General features: G+C 44.7%; 1 protein-coding gene across 2 annotated transcripts in view; it reads left to right on the top strand.

Moving 5' to 3' along the window:
• The window catches only part of LOC105896610 (receptor tyrosine-protein kinase erbB-4-like), a 251,884-nt gene that overhangs the window by 106,553 nt on the left and 119,030 nt on the right, over window positions 1-26,301 (top strand). For both annotated transcript variants that reach the window (XM_031558871.2, XM_031558870.2), the window contains exon 2: window positions 17,153-17,304. In XM_031558871.2, coding sequence (XP_031414731.1) covers window positions 17,153-17,304 — 152 coding nt within the window. The remainder of the gene's footprint in view (window positions 1-17,152; window positions 17,305-26,301) is intronic.

Below are 26,301 nucleotides of genomic sequence, written 5' to 3'. Positions count from 1 at the left end.
GTGTCTGGCCCACTCACATCAGCAGACACAACACAGAGAGAGGGGCTGGAGAGAGAGAGAGAGAGAGAGAGAGAGAGAAAGAAAGAGAGAGAGAGAGAGAGGAGGGACTGAGAAGGGAGGGACAGAGGGAGGGAGGGACAGAGAAAGAGGGACGTGAAAAGAGAAGGTAAGACAAAGACAGAGGGACAGAGAGAGCAGAGAAAGGGAGAGAGAGGGACGAGCGAGAGGGAAAGAGAAGAAGGGGGTCGTGGAGGCGACAGAATGATTTGTTGTCCTGGGAACACTAATGTCATGAAAGTTGTGTGCGTATGTGTGCGCGTGCGCGTGTGTGTGTGTGTGTGTGTGTGCGTGCGCCCGTGTGCGCGCGTGTGTTGCCTAATGTCGGAGGTGGAGCAGAGAATGGCGTATTTTGTGAGAGTGAAGAGTGTTAGGTCCAACACCAGTGCTTTGAAACGTGTGTGAATGCTCACAATTCAGTTCAGATTCTTAACACACATGCTTCAACACACACACGCAACCCGTCATTTACACACAGTAAAGACTCTGCAAACCTCCCTCCAAGACAACTTCCATCCTCATCGTCATTAGTGACTCGTGTGTTTAATTTAGCACAGTCTCCCCTGCAGAACTAGCTCCATGAGCCGTGTCAGTCATAATAGTTTGCGGAGAGCAGCTGGAGGTCGACTCCTTCAAGTTTGAGCTGCTGCAGGAGGCTAGGTCTTGTCCTCGACAACACAAGAGGGAGAGAGAGAGAGAGTGAAAGATGGAGAGAGGGATGTTTATTTCTGTGAGGAAGGATGTTGTGAAATCTGTGAGTGTGTGTGTGATTGTGTGTGAGAGAGGAGAGTTATGAAAGCGTTGCGTGTGTGTGTGTGTGTGTCAAACCCTTTTGCTGCAGAACCCATACACAGCCACGCACCAGTTATCACCACACTCAACCTCTATCTCTCCTGCATCGTTAGCGTCTCAATGGCTGACCCCCACCGCCCCCTCCCCCGCCCCCGCCCCCCCTCTACCCCCACACTGCAAACACACCTCCCCCCCCCCCCCCCCCCCCCCCACCTCAGCTCCTTTGCAGACACAGACATCACTGCAACGACCCGCGTTTGTCATAATCGTTAGTGCAGAGCGGTTGGAGGTTAGCCCCCCCCCCCCCCCCCGCCCAAAGCGCTCCATCTCCTGGCTGCATTACTCACAGCTCATTGGCTTCGTTATGGACACTGCTCCACAATAAGCCATTCCGTCCTCATCAATGCCCCACTCGGACCGCCGCTCGTTTGCCCGCGGTGTGTGTGATTACTAATGACTTTAGCCACCAGGACTCAGAGGTTAGGACTCTTGCGGGTGCCGTCTGAACCTGAACTTTTGCAAACACTGTTTTATGTGAATAGCAGAGTTACATCAAACCCCAGACATCACCCCCTTCCCCAACACACAAAGTTGATAAAAGAATGTTGTTTATGTGTGTGTGAGAGGGAGAGAGAGAGAGAGAGAGGAAGTGTGTTTTCAAGCCATAACAAACCATTTGAGGTTTGGTTGCACTGAGATTTGGTTTGTTTACTAGCTTCTGTAACTGCTGAAGAATCAGAAGAATCCCTAGGACTCTGTACAGGAGCAGGTGATTGAATTTTTGGTGCTTTATTAGAGCAAGTGGTGTTATCTGAGAGCATCATTCCTTCTCATAAAAACATGGCTTTGTTTAAAAGGTAAACCAGAGTTTCAATCTAAAGTCTTGTCATATTCTCATTGCCTTGGTTCTCATTCAGTAGATGTCATGGGAAATGCCCCCTTTTCCTATGCACTAGAACACTCCAAGTCTGCTTGAAAATATATTCTGTTTTTTTTTTGTTTGTTACTGAAATTTAGTGCAAGGCATCCAAATTGTGTTAATGCATTCCTGGAGAATATCTCAGAACACAGAAAATGTTCATCTTGATTTTTTTCTGTGAGTAGATAAAAGCATCACCATAAAGCAATACAATATATTCTGTTAGTACAACTCAAATAAGCACCTCTAAAGTGCCATTCTATCAGCTCAGTGGGTGACCGTGTTCAAATTAAATATTAACAGCGTTGCAGAGTTTGAAGGCAGCTCCATATTTTATATCCTGAAAGGAGCAGTCTTTGCTACTTTGTTTATATCCATTTGTTTAGGAGGAGGGTAGGAGTGGAGCTAAGAGGTGTGTCAGGTGTTGTTCCTGCATTCACACACACTATAGTCTATCTGAGGTGTGCGTTTCTAGACGCCGAAGAATCGTATCACTGTTTAGATCTACAGCAGAATGATATAAGCCAAGTTCTTATCTTTTGAGCGTAGGGAAAAATGAACAAAATCTTGTCTTTCATCTGGCTTTGTCACCAAACACACTCCTGTTCAATTCATATTGCTTATTCCCTAACACACACACATACACACAGAGACCGAAGCACACAGAGAGAGAGAGAGAGAGAGAGAGAGAGAGAGAGAGAGAGAGAGAGTGAGAGAGAGAGAGAGAGAGCGAGAGAGAGACTACCCCCATGGTTTAGCTCAAGCAGAATAACTCATTGTATTGTTGTTATTGTGTTTCAGTGACAAATGTAGCAAACTGAATTGTTTGTTTTAGTGAGCAGTAAGGAACCAAACAGCTGTGTGTGTGTGCTTGTTGGGGGGGGGGGGTGCAAGTGCAAGTGCAAGTGCTAGCAGATCCTCTAAACATAATGCCATATTTACGCCATATTTTGGATATGAATTTATGTACAAATCATTTATTTCTATACTTAGAAGTGCCATGTGGTAAAATACTATTAGTAAACTATAAGTATTTTGCAAGTATGTTTAGCATTCAAGTATACTTTTTCTGCCTGGGTAAAACAAACATGTGTGGGTTGTCAGGACATCAGAACCCATAACCTCATTTCAGACTATTGCTCTGCAAAGGACCCCGGGTGTATCTGTATGCCTCTCTGTGGCCTGGCTCTAGTCTTTCTGTGTGTGTGTGTGTGTGTGTGTGTGTGGGGGGGGGGGGGGGGGTGGCACTGGGTCACCAGGCCTGGGGGGTCTGCAGGGCCATGGGTCTCAAACTGCACCCAGTCGTGGTGATGCACCGTGGTCCCTGGAGACCCAGCGTGGGGCCAAAAGACGGCCTCTGTCAGCCGGGATTAACACCAGGGAGCAAAGGCAAAATGGCCTGCAGTGAGAGGGAACAAAAGGCCAGCCGGATCACTGGCGTAAAGCCGCAGTCAGGCTCATGGCTTGTGACAGAACCGGCCACGAGGCCGACACTGACTCATGGCCTCCATCCCCCCAGCGCACTGACTCCCCCCATGCACCCACCCACCCTTGGCATATCAGCAGCTCTGTTGTTTACCGAAACTGTGATATCGTCCACGCTGGACTGTGAGAACATTAAGCAGGCCCCGTGGTGAATACAGCATGTGCTCTCCAACTACGACGGGGCTTGAGTTGTTTAGTCAACGTTTAGTTTGTGTGGCAGATCGATGAGCCAAGGAAGCTTCCCGTGCTAAAGCTGCCATTCTCATCACTTTTTATTGGATCAATAAAACATAATGAACTCTCAGTGCTTATTGACAATCGAGTTAAATTATTTATGGCCGAATTAACTACATTTAATCTGTGGTAGATTCCGAGCTATTGGAATTCATATGAATATGTCATAAGCTCTTAGTTCTTTTAGCACCATTACATGCATTGGTAGGTCAGTGAACGGTGAAAGGTGACAGGAAAATGGAGGGTGTTATTTTTGCCACTCTCAATGTTCACAGATGTCACTATCATCAATCATGTGTTTTGTCTATGAGGGAGGAATGTCACATGACCCGATTCCCAGTATTGGCTGAGTGACGCTGACCTCAGTGACATTGCTGACGTATCCCATGATTCAGCAGTTCTATGATTAACTCCATTACCTGCGCCTATGTCTATTATCAGCTAATCAAATGTAGGCTGTATATTATTGGATGAATGATCTTTATTAGGAGTCTAGTTGAGGGCATCTCCCATCTTGGCATATGATGCTGATCTACTGTGTGGAAATGAAATGGAAATGAATATTCTAGTCCACTCCCTTAGTTTGAACTCCTCATTGTGACAGCCTCTTATTTGAATGTATATTTCAGTTAGTCAAACTGAGAAAATTGTCAGGTTACTAAACAAAACTACCATCCAAGGGAAAGTGTTCTTCTGAGTTTTTGATGACATTCTTCATAGATTATTTTCCACTCAGCTAAGCCTTTGCCAACAGTTCTAGAGGTTCTATGACATTTTAAAGGGTTCATCACCACTAACAAAGAAGTTAGCACTGCAGTTTAGTGTTCAGTTCAGTCAGTCAGTTCAGGTTAAAAGTATGTACTGTATATGCTGCAAAAAGGGATGGATATGGACAAGCATAGAGTTTATTTTTTCCTTTGCACAAAGTTAAAGTTTAGTAAACTTTACTCAGCAGACATCACTGTGAAAGTGTTTCTCCCTACATTACCGGTTCAACGCTGAGAGGAAAAAGAAGGCTATTACTTTGCTGTCCACATGACACAAAGATAGAGAAGGTCCTTCAAAACAGAAAACGCCATCTGGGAAGAGAGTCTTCTAATTACAGCTCAGGGCTGACAGAACTCTTTCAATGTTCTGGACCACATTCTTAATACATTTTTGTATTTATTTTTTTTAGTTTTCAGAAGCACACACTCAACACGGGTGATAACAAATTCCCTTTCATCATAGCTTCCAAGCCTCAGTGAAGCCACACAAAAACCTATTGAGCCACGAGGTGAGATCCATGCAGTTAAATCACGGCTGTCCTGCATTCCTCACCCCCCTCCTAAATAAGAATATGGATTATTGCATGAATCTGATTTGCATTTTCTGGTCTGTTTTGCTTGTGTGTGTGTGTGTGTGTGTGTGTGTGTGTGTGTGTGAGAGAGAGAGAGTGTGTGATATCCTGTAAATGTCAGATTTTTGCTATTTACAGCTTCACTCTCTCCATTAAAGCAAATTATTATTGATTTGGGGCATGAAGAATGAGAGCGGGAGCAGCTCATTAGAAGTGTAGCTCCAGACCAAGAGGACACACGCACACACTCACACACACACACACACACACACACACACACACACACACACACACACACACACACACGCACACACACACACACACACACACACACACGCACACACAGACACACACACACACTCACTCTTGTGTTGGGGTGTCGGTGGCCTGAGCCCACAATAAAGATGAATAGGCACTCCTCTGTTATCTTTCAATGTACTTGTCAACATTAAGGTAAATGAATAATAATAAAACACGACTGGCCTTATTCAAAAGAAGAACTACTTACCTCAACACCGTTATTTTGAGGTTTTTTGTCATTTACAGTTATGCTGACATATTAGTTGGCAGCCTCTGTTATAGTCTCAAGGTGGCACAAATCAAGACAATAGGCACAATGCCGTATGAAACAGCTTTCCTGATAAACTGACACTTTAGACTTGAGATTTATTGGAAGAGGTAGGATAGAAGTTCTCCAGAAGTTTTTGTCCTGGTAGTACACTCTGCTGAGAAAGAGATGCAACTTTTATGCTACTGTTGAAAGGAAGATGGATGATTAAAGCATTTCCTCAATGAGATTCACCTCAAGGGTATGCAGCCGCAAATGACAGTCTAGTTCCCCAGGGATTGCTTTTGAAATGCGCCCCTCCCAAACATCCAGTCTCCCAGACATTATACAGAGCGCAGAAGACAACACTACAGCAGAAGAACAAGAGGTCATATGCGCATCACATCATACATATTCCCTTATGGTACAGGACTCCATCAAGAGCAACTACTACTCTACAACGACATGCCTCTGTTGTCTTGTTATGAGCTATAAATGTTCACTTGTTCAATGAACCAAAAGAGAATTTGCACAAAAGCGCCTTCAGGCTGATGCTAGGCTGGCCAAGTCATTTGCTAGCCTGCCAGGGGCGAACTATCAGACCCACAAACGGCATAGAAGGGGGGCAGACCCTTTGGGCCACATATCTTAAGATCAAAGGGATGTTAGCCCACGGAGAAGGATCGTGTTTCATTATCCTTATCTAATGGTGGTATTGGTCCTTCCATACCAACCATTTACCACCCAGATGTCGAAATTCTGAATTAAATAACTCCTCCTCACAGCCTCTCCAGGAGGTGAACCTGGCCGGCCAACACTTCCCCCTGCTGCGCTCTCACTACAAAGGCTAGAGTCGAAGCAACGCTCTCTCTTTCCATCCTCTACCGCTTCTAACTTTGTGTTTTTGCCACCCTGTGAGCACATCCATGAGCTATTAGGAGTCTGCTTTTATGTTAGCAGGGTTTACCAGTCTTTCATGAGATTACTGTTTGCGTGCATGCGTGCGTGCGTGTGTTTGTTGTGTCTGTTGTGCATTTGTATGTTTATGGACATGGCTCTCACTCTCACTCTCTCTCTCTCTCTCTCTCTCTCTCTCTCTCTCTCTCTCTCTGTGTGTGTGTGTGTGTGTGTGTGTGTGTGTGTGTGTGTGTGTGTGTGTGTGTGTGTGTGTGTGTGTGAGATTCTTGGCTGTGGATGAGTGGTAGGGAATGCATAGCTATGATCTGGGGCCCTGGGGAGGGACTGGGTGGACTCTACAGCAGTGAGCTGTATGTTGAATACTGATTGTAAGCTGCTGGACTGAACACTGTGAGTGTGTGTGTGTGTGTGTGTGTGTGCGTGTAAGTGTGCGTAATGAGACATAATTTCAAGGCTGTTCATGCCCACTTTTCCTCCTGGAATGTTCAGGGTCGAAGCAAAGGAACAAACATGGACAGTCGATACAAGGGTCCCTCACAGCTTATTGCGCACTCTAACATGTGCGTGGAGTGTGCTTTTTGAGATAGCGTTTACTTCCATGACCTTTGTGCACCCCAGCTCTCGTTAGCTCTTGTAGCCCCAGTAACCTCCCCAGGCTTTAGTTTACCTTTGGGGACGGAAAACGTCCCTGAAAAAAAAGCGTCTCCTTGGGAAAGACGTCACCTGCGTGTTCCGACCACCTCTAATGCAGCAGACCCCTCCATCACGGCCGAACAAGGGAGTCAGCTGGCCCAGTGAGCATTGCGAGCTGCAGCAGTGCCGTGCTACATTAAGCCTGGATCTCATATCCGGGGCCAGGGCAGACCACAAGCTGAAAATTGGCCAGGACGACCCATTAACCACTCAACCCCCCACCCCACCACCACCACCACCACCTTTCTTTTCTTTTTTTCTTTTCTTTTTTGTTCTGCTTCCACTGCAATACAAATTACCTCCACCTGTGTTACACTGCGGCAGCCACCTGACGTATGTTCCACCGCCGGCTGAGAAATGATTTTCGCTTCCAATGAACGAGGTAATTCCATTTAGGCGGCAAAAAAGGGTGGGGGGGAAAAAAGAATAATAGAGAAAAAAACTCATTGTAATGCTTAACACTGTGACAGGGAGACTGAGAGCAGGTTGAGAGTGTGAGTTGGAGGGGGAGGTTTAAAGGGGGGGGGGGGGGGGGGGGGGGGGCGGTGTGTGTGGGAGGTATAATTGATGGCGAGTGTTGGAATATGAGATGAAGATTCATGGATGGGGGCTCACGAGGGGACGTGGCAGGGCGCGGGCCGGGAAGGATGAGGCGTGGCACAGGGCCTTGGCAGGGGAGTTATTGATGGGACGGGAGCCTCGGCTGTTTCAAACACCGCTAATGCCGTAATGAATTAGTTCAATCACACCTGGCCTCAAACCTGCATGTGAGAATGGAGTGTGCTTTTAATCGACACTGAGTTGGGCATCCTGTTAAAATTCTGCACACAGTAACAACAACAACAAAAAAATCAGTTTGTTTTGTTTGGGTTGAGCAGGTATGCCAGAGATGATCTCTCTTTGGTCATTTGTCTGAGCTTTGGTGGAAGGTCGAGGCCTAAGGCCAGCCATTAGGGCAAGCAACTCTAAGCGTGTGAAGAGTTCCTGCTCGGAAAGCCCAGCGGCCGAAGACATGTTGACTGAGAAGGAAGGGGGAGGTAGGGGGACCGGGGGTTTAAACGAGGTTTGTTGCACCATCAGCACCCCCCAGAAATCATGAGCTTAGTGAGCTGAAGATGATGAGTGGGGGCAATTTCAGGATCAGCCCGTAATGCGGCGATCTGTCATTTCATTGATCTCATCGAGGCATCTTGCTCCTTGCCCAGCACTGTCCAGGACAGATGCTGGATTATGTGTTCGTGTATGTGAAAAGCATTTCAAAGCTTTTTTATAGCCGCTTTGCCTCTGAAATGGAATAACTTAGATACTTTCACGGAGAAGTTCCTTTTTTTGGCATAGTATCCCTCTGTCAAATACTGATTTCTGTAATGCAACAGGTACCAAGCGAAACGACATTTAGCATCCAATTTCCCTTGTCCCGAGAGATCTCGACATTTCAGGGTTAATTCGTTTATATTCTACAAAGCCTTTTCTTATTCAGTCACCAGCCAGACGATAAGCCTTCCAAACAGAGAGCCGTCTCCCATAAACCGCGCACTTATATATATATATCCGTTTTCGTATGGCAGCCTCCAACACCAGCTGGTGCTACTGAACCTGGGAGCGTACACAGTTTCTTCTGCAGTTAGAATTCTCAAAATGGGGTGCAGACTGGCGATGCTTAGAAGGATGGCTTTTGTGTCAGATTTGTTTGTTAAGTTTCTGTTTGGAAAGGTCTGCAGAAGAGATAAAATGTGTCGAGTTTAAACATGTTTCAGCTTTGCTTGATTTCTAGATCACTTGTCGCTCTGGGGAAATGACCGGAAGAGAATTCAGTAATAACATTAAGTCATATAAGGGCCATTCTACCGAATTGGTGCAAAGTGTGGTCCCACAACAAGAAAAACTTTTTACAAAACAATTAAGTATTCAGACATAGATATTTACTAAGAATATTTTATGGTCTATTTAAACCCAAGACATTAAATGAGATAGGGATAAGCTAAATATATACAAAATCATCATTTATAGGGTACTTTCTATTGGGAAGTAGCTGTCCCGAACCCTGACATCTAAATTTCAATTTCTGTAAATAATACTTTTTACATTTTTTTGATTTTTTTCAATGATCTAATTTCAAAGATCTTTATGATTAAGTTTAAACAGAACTTGGAAGATTTAGATTTATTGTGGGTTTAATTAAAAAAAAAAAAAAACTATGTCCATAGTTTTCATGTCACTACCGAAACACAGGAGTTTTAGTCCATTGGCTGAGCCTGGTTTTTAGCCACAGCCCTGCATTTATAACCAGGCAGTGATACTGCATCCCTGTCCCTCATGGCTGAATGGTAAGTAGCTAGATCCCATACTTTTGATATAACTGTGTTCCAAAGTCTGAAAATCAGTGTGTAACCTTAAGAATGGTCACTACCGAACACATATTTTTCTTCAATTAAGTAAACTTTTTGGGGTTTTATGCAAAGTATTATGTTTGTTTGTGTGTACACCTCTTCAAAGATGTGTTTGCTAGCCATGTACTTGCTAGAATTATTTATTTATGCTCAAAGTTAGCTAGAATTGTCACTACCGAAACAGTCACTACCGAAACAGTCACACTACCAAAACATATGGTAAAGTTTCGGTAGTGACATGATCGTTTCGGTAGTGACAAAATGGAATGGTAAGATTAATTGTATAAATTGAACTTTGAAATTTGGTAAAAATGTCATTTTTATTGATTTCATTGTGAAAACCCTCAAGAAATATTTGTAAAAATACTCTTCAGAGAAGGGAAGGAAACACAATCTGAACAGGTTAATAATAATACTCTTTTACCATAGTGTATTACTATGTTTCGGTAGTGACAATTTTTAGGAGAGGAAAAACATTCCAACACATTCTGAAAATACAACATAAAAATTGACGGTACTTTTACTAGAAATGTGTGCTTTAGATATGGTTCAATATACAAACGGACAAAGTTTTGGGAATAAAACATACAAATTTTCTAAATATTTCCAACCTGACTTTGCACCAATTCGGTAGAATGGCCCATAAACATGATGCATGTAGCATGAGTGGGACCTAAGGATGGCAAGATGTGTTTGTATTATTTCTCGCGTAATATCAAGTCTAGACGCAGGCCACCTGTGACATATTCAAGGACATGGGCCTCTCTTTTTTCTCTGTCCTCAAGGAGTGTGTGCGTGTGCGTGTCTACATTTTAAGGGTGGTCTACTAAATATCTGAAATATCTGGAGCTAACAAGCACATTCTAGCTCGTCCAGAGGATAAACAACAGTAGAACTACTTAGGTCTTCTGCTTTCATAAGTTAAATTCCCAGACACTTCTGTAACACCAAACGGCCAAACTGCGGAATGCACTTGTGCTGCCTCCTCTGTCTTTGTATTTAAAACTGTGTTGAAGTTAGGGTGACCAGATGCAAACAGACTAAATGTTGGATGAGTAGTTGTGAGGGTCAATGTGGGCCAATGCTGAGAGGTAACCTAAAACTTTTATATAATGTCTAACTAAAATATTGGTATTCTGCCTTACTGCTTGTAAACACCTATACTTTGCCCTCTAGTCAGCTAGTCGATTCCACAGTACACCAGGCCATACAAGATACTGGCTACAGCCTTTGCTATGTAAAAGATAGCTTTTACCTTATCTGTAAAGTTTGTGTACATTTATTTTTTGTGACGTAGCACAGGAGTTCACCGGCCCGTCTGCACTGTTCGATTGACAGCCGTCACAGCCTCTTGATGACCACCTTCACTGCTCTATACTCAGCCATTGGCTAACAGCCAGGCATACGAAAAGCTTGGCTATGTTGCATTTGTATGAAACGGGTTGCTGCTTTTGACGTAGTGCTAGAAACTATAGAAACTATGCCACAACAGCAAAAGAGGCTCATGTGCCAAAGCGGATAGTAGAACGCATCCATGTGTTCTTATTTCTGTCAATTAAAACCGAAATGACTATGAAAATGCAGGACATTATTTCAATATGCAGGATGCGGGACAATGGGTCAAAATGCTGTGCAGTGCAATGCAAAGCGGGACACCTGGTCACCCGAATTTAAGTTCAAACTAAAGGCCACATCCTTTCTCAGTAGCCATACACTCTCGGTAATTTAAGCCATTTTGGTAAGTCTTAGACATAAACCTGTCAAAGATCCCACTGGGTCAGCGCAGGGGTCCCTCCTAAGTGGATTGGCCATTTTTATCCCATTTAATAATGCGGCGGTTACCTCAGCCTTGGAGTGGAAGGGAGGCGTGGAGAGAATGACTCAGCCTCTGTGAGCGGAGCAGGAGCCGCTGCCTCGGGGTTCCCCTGCACACTGACCCGAGAAGGAGGAGGGCAACCAGGGAGCGTGGAGAGGGCAGACCCCCAACATGCTCGCCTCACCCCCGTGTAGTAGTGCCACACACACACAAATACACACATGTGTGCACACACACACACACACACACACACACACACACACACACACACACACACACACACACAAACAGATCCTGTCACATACCTGTGTACAAATGTGCACACACACACACACACACACACACACACACACACACACACACACACACACACACACACAAACAGATCCTGTCACATACCTGTGTACAAATGTGCACACACTTACACACACACACACACACACACACACACACACACACACACACACACACACACACACACACACACACACACACACACACACACATTCCTTCTCTCATACACACATGCACATATCACAAACATAAGCACACGTAAGCACATGCACATACTGTCAAACATAAACACACACATTCACTCACATACATTTAGATTTATGTATTTGGCAGATGCTTACATCTATACTCTCTGTCTCTCAGACTCACACACACATGTCCCTTCGCACACATTTGTACAACTTCACTTTCACACACACACACACACACACACACACACACACACACACACACACACACACACATTCCTTCTCTCATACACACATGCACATATCACAAACATAAGCACACGTCAGCACATGCACATACTGTCAAACATAAACACACACATTCACTCACATACATTTAGATTTACGTATTTGGCAGATGCTTACATCTATACTCTCTGTCTCTCAGACTCACACACACATGTCCCTTCGCACACATTTGTACAACTTCACTTTCACACACACACACACACACACACACACACACACACACACACACACACACACACATATACTCAAATGCGTAATGCCGCCATCCATTGCCCTAGTATATAATTGTAAGCCAATCAGTGGTGTTTTCAGCGCATAGTCTCTTCTTGGAAAAAGGATTTCTGTCTCAGAATCTCCGGGATATTTGTTAGTGAACCACAACTAGATGGTGAGGAGTAGATAGAGCCCCTGCAGCCCTCCGCATCTCCCAAAACTTTATCAAGAGCCAATAGAGAAGTAGATGGTGGAGGGAGGAGTAAGATTGCAAAAGAGATAACAAGTTCAGTGTTGCCGAGCTGGAGATGGTGTTAGAGACATCCTCTCGGGACTGTTATCTTCTGTGTGGGTTGTGTAGTAATGGGCTCCCTACGTGCCTCAGTAAATAATACCCCACTCGGCTCTGTGTCTTATACAACTCTCCTGCTGGACAGGTAGAGATATTATGTAAGATTAGATTCCTTTTCCTTTAACAAACTAGGCCATGGGTGTTTCTGGAAGGTCCTTCTGGTTGGAATGACCCCTACACCACATCCAACATGGCTACCGGCACGAGCAGATAGGGATTCCCATCTGAGCCCCACACAGATGGACCCTACATCATCCAGTCACCTCAAGACTGAGTGCAGACAAGAAGCCTGGATGGTCTCTATTATTCATGCAGTGTGAACAACAGGAGATTAGCCTACAAGCTGTGTGTGTGTAAGTGTGTGTGTGTGTGTGTGTGTAAGTGTGTGTGTGTGTGTGTGTGTGTGTGTGTGTGTGTGTGTGTGTGTGTGTGTGTGTGTGTGTGTGTGTGTGTGTGTGTGGGTGTGTTGTCACTTGGGTCACAAGGTGATGGGTGGAGTGTTTCTTTGAGGACAGAGGTACACAACGGGGGTGACTCACAGATTGTTATTTATTTATTTATTTATTGTGGGCTCATGCTATATCCACTGTAGAATTAACATCACGTTAACTGTTTTTAAATGTGTGTGTGGGGTGTGTGTGTGTGTGTGTGTGTGTGTGTGTGTGTGTGTGTGTGTGTGTGTGTGTGTGTGTGTGTGTGTGTGTGTGTTTCAGAGGTGTATTTTATGTGTAAAATAGCATGCAGTGGTGAGAGTTAAAAAAAAGAAAAGAAAAATGTTCTCCCTGATCTGAGTTTTCTCTGCACTTAAAACATCTGCTGAATGGGAGAAAATGAGTTCCTCAGAACAATCACCTGCTCTGCTGGCTTCTCATTCTGGAAAAATAGGCCCAATCTAGTTACAATTACTAGGCTTTCTTTTTGTCTACTGCCTGAATTTCTAAAAAGGTTCCTGTCCCTTGTGTGCACCAAAGGAAACAAGCTGTGAGTAGAACTGTGCAAGAGAATTCCAAGACTCCGTTAAGGTTGTCATATTACAAGTGCCTTGTAATACAAGTCCAAGTAAAACTCTATGTCCCCATAAGGGGGATAAACCAGTGTAGTGTGCTTTTTGACTGCAATGGCATTAATTGAAGCTGAACGCATTGCATGTATCGCCACATTCTCCACTCATCAACTTTTTTTGTCACAGCCCACAGGCTGACTGTATGGATGGGAACGACTTTATCAGTGGAGTGAAAAAGACACGCCTAAAGCGTATTCCTGCATTTTCAATACTGCTGGTTTTCTGTTGCTTTTGTCTGTGCATTGGAGAATTAAGTTGCCGTTGTCGTGAGCGAAACGGCCGACCCATGGGATGGACGGGAAGCGGTTTGCCTCTGGGTCAGGAACTGGATGTGTCTGCCACAGTCCAGCGCTGATTGCTGACTGGACAAAAAAACGTTCCCCTCACCGCCCGCCCGCCCGGCCGCGTGGCGCTTTTCCCGTGTATGCCCTGTCAAGCTCTCTCCGAAATAAATTAGTTCTGCCAGGAACGAGACCTGCATTTCGAAATGACACGGAGGAGAGGGGAGGGAGGGAGGGAGGGAGGAGGGAGAAATGTACGCTGTCCATTGTTATTCCCTTGGCAAAGGCGGATCCACTGAGGAGTTTGAAATGGACGTGATTTCCCAACCCAATACATTAACAGCAGTGTCCTGGCTTCTTCATGGTCAGGTTCCCATCGGGGAGGGCACAGGAGATGGGGCGAGGGTGTGTGTGGGCGAGGGTGTGTGAGGGGTCTGTGTGTGTGTGATGGGTTGGCATATCTTTTATATCTACCTTGTGGTACTTCACACTTAGCTTTTTACATAGACTCTCCAAGACAGCGTTTTTCTTGGGTCCAGTAAGTAAACTGATATAGCTATTTGGTAAACAGAGTGTTCAAAACATTGATTTAAGATATGGATTTTAAATCTTTAGATTAAATCTGTGTTTAGTTGGATATTAACAGACTAACTGACACACTATAGCGATTTAATAACCTGGTGGATTTCTTTAAAATGTCTTTACTGAAGTCCCTTTTAAATGGATTTATGGCCTTGAGTTTCGAGGAAACCAAAAGCTACCTCCGGGATAATTGTGAAAACTTTTAATTCCGTATCTTCCAAACTCCAATGATTTAGCGGCGGGAACCCCATGGGCTAGTGTTTTGGACATGCATTAAGTCTAGTCCAGGACTAATTTGCAATTTTTAATGGAGATTTTTTTTCCCCCCTAATGAAAACAGTCTAGATTCTTTTTAGACTTAATCCTTGCCTTGGAAACCAGCCCCAATACTCCCAGGTGCTTATACAACAGAGATGGTAAACTGGTAATTGACTTTCCCTGGACCCTTCCCTCCACACCAGCTGGGAATTTCACCTTCGGACACCACATGGTGTCGCGTCTTTCTGATGGGCTCCCAGCTGGACTTTTATTCCCAGCCATGCCCTGTTTTCATCCTCTGCAAAAATCAGGCCAAGGCCTTACCCTGTGTGTTTTATTGAGAGGTAAGCAGTGGGTTGGCTGTACTCTAAAGTGGTCAGCTCAGGGCCGTGTGTGTCTGTGTGCGTGTGTGTGTGTGTGTGGAAGGGGGGGGCGGTTGTGTGGAGGGGGTCTGGGGGTGTGACTGCCCTAATCTAGGAAAACATTCAACCCAGGGGACTCAATAACTGCTTATTACTTTGTCTCTCACTTCCAAAGCCCCGACACACACACACACACACACACACACACACACACACACACACACACAAACACACCCCCACACACACACACACACACACACACACACACACACACACACACACACACACACACACTCACACACTCATGCACTGCTGCTGTCCGGCTAACACCAGTGTTAACTCTGACATTCTCTGCTCTGTCCACCAATCATTTTCTACATAAAGCTCCCTCCCTCTCACTCTTTCTTACTTTCTTTTTATTTCTTTCTCTATATGCTTTCCTTTCTCTCTCTCTTCTTTCCCTGCTTTCTTTTCTCCCCGATCTCTGCACCTCCTTCCCTGTTTCCACTGTTTGTGGTCACGCTCTCCCGCTCTCCCACCTAATGGAATAACTGATTTGGCAGAATTACACAAGCAAATTCTCATTTGTCTTCATGATATGGGCCGCCTTTGTCAGCTTCTATTTTTTCCCCCTTTCTCTTCATTGGAGTTGAAAGAGCAGGAATGAGCGTGATATTAAACAAGGAGGCTACCATTCCCTTTCATTCTCTGCACTTGTGGCAACTCAAGGCTATGCACTGCTGAGAGGACACACACACACACACACACACACACACACACACACACACACACACACACACACACACACACACACACACACACACCCACACACATAGATATAGACATGCATACGCAATAGAGAAAGAGAACTTGCGCAAGCCTGTCAGAGGATTGCACACACACAAAAACGTGCACCCCTTAAAATACACCCAGTTATCACACTAATCTATTTCCATAATCCATTACACCCACAGACATACGAAAACACACACACACACACACACGCACAAACACACACAAAATACATGAGACACACACATGCCAACTGTATCAGAGGGCCAGGGTGGTCTCTCAGGGCGAGGCGGGCATAGCCAGCTGACGGAGCAGATGGCACAGGCCCTGGTTGGCAAGGGTGTTTGATGGGTGGAAATAGGTGTGTTTAATTACTTGTCAAGTTCAAGCCCGGCCCAGGGCTAAAGGGGGCTTGTCTGCTCCTGTGTTGTGAGGTTCCTGATCATTGCTTTTCAGGCAGTGTGTCCATGTGTGTACCATGTTGTGTGTCTGTGTGTGTGTGTGTGTGTGTGTGTGTGTGTGTGTGTGTGTGTGTGTGTGTGTGTGTGTGTGTGTGTGTGTGTGTATGTTTGTGTGTCTGTCTGTGTGTGTGGGTCTGTGTGTGTCTGATTATGTGTGTGAGAGAGTCATTCACAGTTCACAGAACAGCAACTGACACCCGTGCTGATAGGCCTATCACCCTGTTGTGTGTGTGTGTGTGTGTGTGTGTGTGTGTGTGTGTGTGTGTGTGTGTGTGTCGTTTGTGTGTATGTGTGTGTTCACACTCATGCTGGGGGAGAAAACATCCCACAGCATGCTGAAGCCCAGTCGCCTGATGGTGGCAGGGTCCGCTGTGGAAAAACAGGCCTTCTACAAACAATTTTGCTGGTGGGAATTTGGGAAATATCAATGTTTGCGCTGGTTTATCTTTGATCAATGCAAATTGTGAATTCACGAAGAAACAAAAGCATACATACAAGCAAATATTTTCACAGTCTTGTGTATGAATTTGTGAATGTTATGATATGCTTGTGTACCTCTTTAAAAACCCTCGAGTTCATTTGATTTTAGATTAAAAATAGTGCTGATTTTCTTGAGTAATGGCCTTTGCTCCTTGTGTGTATTTAATGGTTGCTTTTTTCTTATGTCACTAAATTCTTTTCTCCGTTTCTGTTTCTCTTTTTGTCCACCCCTCTCCATCTGATTCTTTTCTCTCTTTGCTTCTGTTATTTGTCCATTTCCCCTTTTCCCACTCTTTGTCTCTATTCCCCTCTCTCTCTATCTCTCAATCTCTCCGTCTCCACCTACAGTATGTCCTGGCACAGACAACAAACTGAGCACGCTGTCGGACCTGGACCAGCAGTATCGAACCCTCCGCAAGCTCTACGAAAACTGTGAGGTGGTCATGGGCAACCTTGAGATCACCAGCATCGAGCGCCAACGCAACCTATCCTTCCTCAAGGTCAGTATCAACACTTCCATGCCACTGCAAGGTCAGGGAGAGTGGATTCCTGAGAACTGCGTTCCTCTTTCTTTGAGACCTTGAGGTTGTTTATTCCCCTTAAGAATGGCAGTGTCACCTGTCGCTGCCCCCAAAGGTTTTAAATGCTTAAAATTGATACTGTAAAGTTATGTGAGAAACATCATAGTAGAAATGCAATGCCACAATCTAGTATGTGTGTGTGTGTATAGGTGTGGTGTATCACTATGCATAACAGCAATAATATACCTCTTATAAGATACCTCTTATCATTTAAATTAAACTTAACTATGTCGTCACTCCAATCAAATTTCATTCATGGAATGGATGTACCCTCATCACGCTAATGGAGAGCTTTGCATTATATTATTCGGGTGACGTTTCAACAAAACTTTTGTGTGGTGGATCTTTTACCTCAACCCCCTATTGAACCTCCCCCTTCAGCTGTGACGCCTGTTTGTAGTGAAAGACCAACACTCCGCCGTCTCTCATAACCAGCGTTTAGCCGGGATCTTGTTGCCTGTCTTTCATCGAACAGCATAACCTCTCTGAAGTCTCCTTATGGTGCTCACTGCTAGCGGTAGCACTGGCTGCCTCCGCTATCCATCCCCTCTCTGGAGACCCCAGTGCCCCAGATAGGAGAGCCTCCTGTGGAGTGAGGAAGCGCACCTGACAGCTTCAGCCAGGCCCTTTGGGAGCAGTTTGGGGGTGTGGCCTCTTAAATGTGGCCTCTCTCTCACTCTCTCTCTCTCTCTCTGTCTCTCTCTCTCTGTGGAGGAGAGAAGGGAGAGGGGAGTGAACAGGAAGCGATGGGGCCGGGAGTTTAAACGCACGACAGCAGCAGCAGATGCTGCTACGCTGATGGGGACGAGACCTCACTCAGCAGGGGAGACAAGTATGCAGGCACACACACACACACACGTATGCATACACACACACACACACACACACACACACACACATACACACACACTCACAAAGATATGCAAAATCACAAATGCATTCATGTCTCACAGATGCATATACACATTCACAGTCTCACACACTCACACACACACAGTCACTTACAAACACAGTCTCTTTCTCTCTCTCTATCTTTCTCTCTGTCTCTCTCCCGCACACTCACACACACACACAAACACACACACACACACACACACACACTGTTTTCCTCTGGTGCTGTGTAATGAGTTGAGGTGCGGCTAATTACCCCCGCCACTGTTTCAGAATGGAAACCATAAACATTTCCATTAGCCGCTGCATCATTAGCACAACAATTAGGCATCTGGGGGATTGATAAGGGGCCTATCTGCAGGTATGATGTCTCCCTCTCTCCCTCTCTCCCTCTCTCTCTCTGCTCTCTCTCTCTCTCTCTATCCCTCTCTCTCTCTCTCTATCCCTCTCTCTCCCTCTCTCTGTCTCTCTCTCTCTCTCTCTGCTCCCTCTCTGCCTCCCTCACTCTCTCTCTCTCTCTCTGCTCCCTCTCTTTCTCTTCTCGCTCTCCTTCTGTCTGTCTCCTGCAGCCTATGTCTCTTCATGTCTCTCCCCATGCCCATACAGTTTCTCATGCTCTCCCCTCCTCTCCTTTCTACTTCTCCTTTTTTTCCGCGCTCTCTCGATTGTATGCATGTGTGTGTGTGTGTGTGTGTGTGTGTGTGTGTTTATGTGTTTGTGTGTGAGGCTATATGTATCTGGTGTGCTTGCATGTGTGCCATGTTTGCGTTTACGTGCATACGTGTGTGCCGTTTCATTTACATTTACATTTACATTTAGTCATTTAGCAGACGCTTTTATCCAAAGCGACTTACATATGTGCGACTTACAATGTATACACATTTTACATTTACACTGATGGCACACTGCACATCAGGAGCAATTAGGGGTTCATTGTCTTGCTCAAGGACACTTCGACAGGGAATCGAACTAGCAACCATCTGATCACTAAACGACTTCTCTACCTACTGTACCACTGTCGCCCCTGGCGCTCTCCCCATGCTATCCCAGTGGAGTGGGGGGTTGTGTGTGTGTGTGTGTGTGTGTGTGTGTGTGTGTGTGTGTGTGTGTGTGTGTGTGTGTGTGTGTGTGTGTGTGTGTGTGTGTGTGTGTGTGTGTGTGTGTGTGTGTGTGTGTGTGTGTGTGTGTGTGTGTGTGTGTGTGTGTGTGTGTGTGTGTGTGTGTGTGTGTGTGTGTGTGTGTGTGTGTGTGTGTGTGCAGCTGTTGAGCAGTGGGATGTGCTGCAGTTTGGTGTGGTTGGTGAAGGCTGCTACTGTTGCCAGATCCCTTATGAGAGGTTATTGCTTTAGGAGCCATGGTGCGATATTTGTATGTATGTGTGTATGTGTGTGTGTGTGTGTGTGTGTGTATGTGTGTGTGTGTGTGTGTGTGTGTGTGTGTGTGTGTGTGTGTGTGTGTGTGTGTGTGTGTGTGTGTGAGTGTGCATGTCTCTGATACTACAGAAAGGGCATAGCCAGCTCAACCCGTGTGATACATAAATCCATGTGGATTTTCTTCTCTTTTTTTTTCTTTACTGTGAATGGCATTAATTGATAATGAAGCATTCACAGATCTGGGGTAGATTTTCATAATTTAAGTCTATTTAAGTTTAATCAGAAGCACCCTTGGATCCTGCTGAAACCATCATCTATTCTGTAAGCACCAATGCCATTTTCAAATACCTCTCAAATGTGGTATTTTTGAGTGGCCAAAATGGATGAACTTTGAATAATGAATAATTATGGACTCTATTTTTACAAAATTGAAAGACGGACTGTCACTGTCTAAGCAGTTTGGAACAGGCCATTCTGATTTTCTGATCAGAGCTCCGTTGGAATTCTCCAATTATTAATTAAAGCTGATAAAAAATGAATAATTCTAACCAGCTCGGCCCGCTTACAGCAACTGGTGCAATCATGAAGCGCTTGCAGGCCCGTCTGCATCTCCATCTCTCTCTCCTATTCTGGAAAGCTGATTAGAAGCCCAATCAAATTCTACAGCCCCAATTGTACCTGTTCATGCTAAGAGGATCTGATAGGACGTTTTGGGAGACCATGACTAATTGATGAAGTATTAAGAAAAAATAGGAACAAGCGAGAATAAATCTCTCTAGTTCTCTCCCTCTCTCTCTAGGTCTCTCCTTCTCTCCCTCTCTCTCCCTCTCTCTTGCCCTCTCCCTCTCTCTAGCCCCCCTCTCTCTCAACCCCCCCCCCTCTCTCTCTAGGTCTCTCCCTCTCTCTCTATCTCTCTCCCTCTCTCTCTATCTCTCTCCCAATCTCTCTAGCTCTCTACCTCTCTCTCTCTCTCCCTCTCTCTCTCTCTAGCTCTCTCCCTCTGTCTCTTGCTCTCTTGAATATGGACCCTATGTAAATAAAAATCTGATATATGGGCCATTCTACCGAATTGGTGCAAAGTGTGGTCATACAACAAGAAAAACTCTTTACAAAACAATTAAGTATTCAGACATAGATATTTACTAAGAATATGTTATGGTCTATTTAAACCCAAGACATTAAATGAGATAGGGATAAGCTAAATATATACAAAATCATCATTTATAGGGTACTTTCTATTGGGAAGTAGCTGTCCCCAACCCTGACATCTAAATTTCAATTTCTGTAAATAACACTTTTTAAATTTTTTTGATTTTTTTCAATGATCTAATTTCAAAGATCTTTATGATTAAGTTTAAACAGAACTTGGAAGATTTAGATTTATTGTGGGTTTAATTAAAAATTAAATAAACTATGCTCAAAAAATCATGTCCATAGTTTTCATGTCACTACCGAAACACAGGAGTTTTAGGTAGTGACATGATCGTTTCGGTAGTGACAAAATGGAATGGTAAGATGAATTGTATAAATTGAACTTTGAAATTTGGTAAAAATTTCATTTTTATTGATTTCATTGTGAAAACCTTCAAGAAATATTTGTAAAAAATACTCTTCAGAGAAGGGAAGGAAACACAATCTGAACAGGTTAATAATAATACTCTTTTACCATAGTGTATTACTATGTTTCGGTAGTGACCATTTTTGGGAGAGAAAAAACATTCCAACACATTCTGAAAATACAACATAAAAATTGACGGCTCTTTTACTAGAAATGTGTACTTTAGATATGGTTCAATATACAAACGGACAAAGTTTTGGGAATAAAACATACAAATTTTCAAAATATTTCCAACCTGACTTTGCACCAATTTGGTAGAATGGCCCATATATATATACATACAAACGGACAGAGATAGTAATTTAGTTTGTTAGTTAGTAAGTTAGAAAGGTATATACAGTATATAGATAGATAGATACAATGAGATAGAAGTGATAAAAGGCAGATAAATCCCTGTGCAGCAGTGGAGCTTATGAAAGAGTTCTGGTCGGAGTTAGGCTTCGTTTGCATGGTTGTGCATCGGGGGCTACCTGCCTGGGCATGGCACAGTGTGACAGGGACAGGACAGCCTGTCTTCGGGGAAAGACTAGGGAGTTGAAATTCTTCTCAGCTCACAGCCCCCCCCCCCCCCCCTTCTCTCTCTTGCTGCGATGCAGGCCCCCTCCATTCTGCTGAGACAGATGTGCTTTCAAAGGGAGGGATGAAGAGAGAGGGAGGGAGAGAGTTCTGAAGAGATAAATAGGAATAGAAAAATATACAGTGGTAAAAAACAGGGAGGATAGAGTGAGGGGAAGAGAGAGTTGCCAGAGTTGAGAGGGCAGTTTGTGTGTGTGTGAATGTGTGTGTGTGAATACATGTGAATGTATGTGTGTGCATGTGAGTGTGCGTCTGTGTGTGTGAGAATGTGTGTGTGTGTACATGTGAGTGTACAGAATGAGTGAGAGAGAAGAAGAGGCAGAGGCAGAGGAAGAGGTAGAGAATGAGAGAGCAAAAGACAAGAACACATCCCTTTGAGGTTCCTTTGATTTCTTTTTTCTAAGTGGGTTTGTGTATTTGTCTACAAAATATGATCCCATGCAAGAATATTTTCCCTGGGTGTGGGTCCCAAGGATACAGTCATCATGGATTATCTGTGTGTTATCTTTTTCCTGTCTTCCTCTCTATCTCCACCTCTCTCTTTCTCTTTGAGGGCAGGAAAGGCAGAAATCCTTTTTAAATCCCCCTCTTTTGATTCATCATTTACTTGCTCCTGGTATAGCAGTCAGGCAGTGTGCAGCGCCTGTCTTGGGGCCGCCTGCTCTTACTCTCCACTGTGGCGTATTGTGTTCTGTATGACGCGTTTAACAGCCACTACCTCCCTTGTGGTTTGCATGTGATACAATGGTTCAGGTGGTTAAAATAATGCCAAAGAACTGGGTAGTTGTTTTGTTTTTACAACACAGCTTTTAAATTATTAGATTTTAAGACACGTTTGTCGAGCAAGGCCGGAAGCATATTGCCAAGTTTTCTTCAGAAAATATATGAATACATATGAATATATGTAAAGGCTATGTTAAGGCTATGTTAAAAATGGACACAAAAGTAGGAAATGCATTTGTGTTAAAATCTTGGTATCTGGCAAATATTCTGCCATTCTTTGCCCCTTACAACAGAGGGCTCCTTGGAGAGAGGGGGTGGGAGGGAGAAAGAGGAGGGGGGAGAGGGGGGGAGAGGGGGGGGGACCTGTTGATATTTCTGAGTACGCTGTTGCTCTCTGCGTCGTGTCACTCGAGTTTGTTGTCGCACATCTTCCGGGTCGGTTGCGATCGATGCCCGCCGGCCATTAAAGGGCCCTGTCAGGGCCGAACGCATCGGCTACTCGTGGAGCTACCCTGGCCCCCCCGCGCCAGCTAATGATGTTACACACTTTGATTGACTCTTCATTAAAGGCTGATCAATCTGGCTGGTGGCGCCCCGGCCTTGTGCTCCGCTTACGTGCAGAATGCAAGAGTGGCTCCAAGGTCCCACCTGCCAGGAGCCCTTTACGATGATGGCCTCTTCTTTTTTTTCTCTTCTCTGCTCTGTTCTTTTCTTCTTCTTCACCTTTGAAAGTATTGACTTACGTTGACATGCACACATACACACACATACACAGACAACGATAAAAACTAACTAGACTAAATGTGCACACACATGTACGTATGTTGCAGAAATACTTCCACTGATATGATCTTGAAATGATTAATCATGTATAGCAAATGAACAACAACAAATTAATTTGGACATGCACAATTCTATATACAAAGTCTCACACACTCTTATTTTGTCTTTCTGATAAACACACACACAGACACAGTGTTGACACGTTTGCCTGAGAGACCGATGAAGCTTCAATCAACACTCGTTTGTTTTTCTTTGTAGCACAAGATGTAATGGGAGGGCTCATGTATTTTTGAGGGACCCGGAAGGTTCCAAACTATTATGCCCCGAGGCGAGCTTGATCACCGTTTCTTTGTTGATACGCCATGGCTCAGGCTCATATCAATCGTGCAGAATATCTTTTTCCCCCCTATAATCCTTACTGGGAAAACAAGTTTCTCTCTCTCTCTCTCTCTCTTTCGCATTCTCTCCCACACTCTGCTTATATTTCTACTAATTTTCTTTCTCTCTCCTACTACCCTCTCTTCTCAGTCTTGGCATGACATACCACATCCATACACACAACACACAACACACAACACACAACACACAACACACATGCGCACATGCAGTGAGAAAGAGAGAGAGAGAAAGAGAGAGAAATGTGCACAATTCTGTACAGAACATGACCATCCTCCTTGTCATTAAGCCTCAGTCATCATATTAAATCCAATTGCTTCTTAGCTCGTTACAAAACGTGTCATTTGCTCTGATCCCCTCTAATCTCCATCGTGCACATTAAGCTACGACAGGAATCTAAGACGCGCACACCTTGTGGGTCGACCTCTCTGCCTGGTCAGCAGGTCCGCAGGACGGCCGGAATGCACCGGAAACAAAGGCGCAATGGAGCCCACACGCTGTTCCCAGGCCCGTCGGCAACACAAATGGCCCCTTTGTCGGGAGGCCTCGACGCGGCTGCCTTCCCAGCATCCTGTGCATGTTGAGGAGCAGAGGGACACTGGGGCATTGAGGTTTTTTTCACCTGTATGCTTGTGTGTAGGCTGACAGGGAAGGCGAGACTGTGAAAATGGAAAAAGAGAGAGAGAGGGCTTTTGTAAATGTCAGAGGAAAAGGGGACTTGTGGTAGTTCAGGCGGGCAGGCACTGACTACTGTGCAAGGGCAAATATGCCTTTTATACACTTATGCTTGATACACACACACACACACACACACACACACACACACACACACACACACACACACACACACATACGAACAGACACAAACGTTTTGGGCTGTTTTGACAGTTCTCTTTGTCATGTACTCTTTGTCCTCCATGTAGATGAACACAAACACACACACACACACGCACACCCAGACACACCCAGACACACCCAGACACACACACACACACACACACACACACACACACACTTGTCTCCATCCCTCTCTATCTCTCTCATGCACACATTTACAGACTCATTGACACAATGTAAGGAGTAGCACCACACCACTCCCCTCCACTTTGGGGGGCACTTGCAACTGAGCTCGTATCACCAATGCCCCCAGCCGCAGTGAGGGAGAGAGAAAGAGAAGAGAGGGAGAGAGAAGAGAGAGGGAGCAGAGAAAAGTGGACAGAAGAGCAGTCCAGTACTCTGCTTCAGACTGACAACTTTAATGCCTATCTCCTCACTGCAAAAATGAGAGAGCAAAGGGGAGGGAAAAGGAAAGAGGTGGATGTGAGTGAAAAAGAAGCAAGAACAAATAGGTGGAGAAAAGAAAATGAAAAAGAGAGTGGAGAGAGAGAGGGAGAGAGAGAGAGAGAGAGAGAGAGAGAGAGAGAGATTGAAAAGTGTGAAAAGGGCAGTCTAAAAAGAACATAGAGAGAATGTGTCAGAGAATCCTCAGAAGAGTCCCATTCACACATTGTATGGACTTGAAGAACAATCCAGCACTTTTGAGCTACTGGAACACCATTGCTACTGGAGGACCCCGAATATCCTTGAAATATGTTCAACTTCTTCTCAGGGAAGTGGGAGCTCACTGTCATGGGTTTTGGGGCCCCTCTTCGGCCTCTTCTCGTCCATATTAGATGGAGTTTGGAGAGGTTTTTTTTTCCCCAAGCCCTGCCTCCCAGGCCCTTTCAAATTCGTCCGAAGCTTTTGTGAATATTTGGCCTTTTGATTTCTCTGTGTCTCTTTCATATCAAAGCACCTCTCATCTTAAGATGGAACTTTAACTCTGCCTGTCCCCTTTACTTTGCCCTTGCAGCAGGAGATGGGATGGGTTAAGGTAGTGCTGAAGAATCCCTGGATATTTGAAATTCATTTGGTCTTTGGGCCTTCTTTTAAATATGTTGTTTTGAAAGACCTTGCTTGGTGGAGGATTGGGTTTTGATCAAGGGGTACTGGATAATTATTAAATTAATTATAAAACTGGACTTTTTATATTTGGCAAGGAACTGCTTCTATATATATAATTATATCATTCCAAATTTGAGAAGAAAATGATCACTGGTAACTTGCAAGGCTATTTATAAGCTGGTGATTCTAGTTAATTAATGTATTTCAAGTCCATGTTTCGAGACTGTTTTGTTGCATTTCCCAAGTCAGTGGTGAATTCCTTTCCTTGTACTTGCCGCTCTCCTCTTGACAAAATTGCAAGGCGCCATTGTTAGGTGGCCTCATTAGGATTGTACAAACGTTTAGCTTAGAAACAATTGTGCCATCCATCAGCCGCGGAGCATAATAGCCCACCCACGCTAACAAAATGTTGATTAGCATCCAATTCCAGTCAGAGCTGGACACATTGCCGGTGGACACGACAAGAGGGTTGTTTGGTGGGGGGGTGGGGGGGTCATAGAGGAACAGAACAAACCCCCCTCTCAACCCCCATCATGATTTCTTCATAACCACCTCTGGGACGCACACACACACACACACACACACACACACACACACACACACTCTCTCGCT

Source organism: Clupea harengus, chromosome 21, assembly GCF_900700415.2.
Source record: "Clupea harengus chromosome 21, Ch_v2.0.2, whole genome shotgun sequence".
Taxonomy (NCBI): domain Eukaryota; kingdom Metazoa; phylum Chordata; class Actinopteri; order Clupeiformes; family Clupeidae; genus Clupea; species Clupea harengus.
This window is presented reverse-complemented; position numbering and strand designations above follow the sequence as displayed.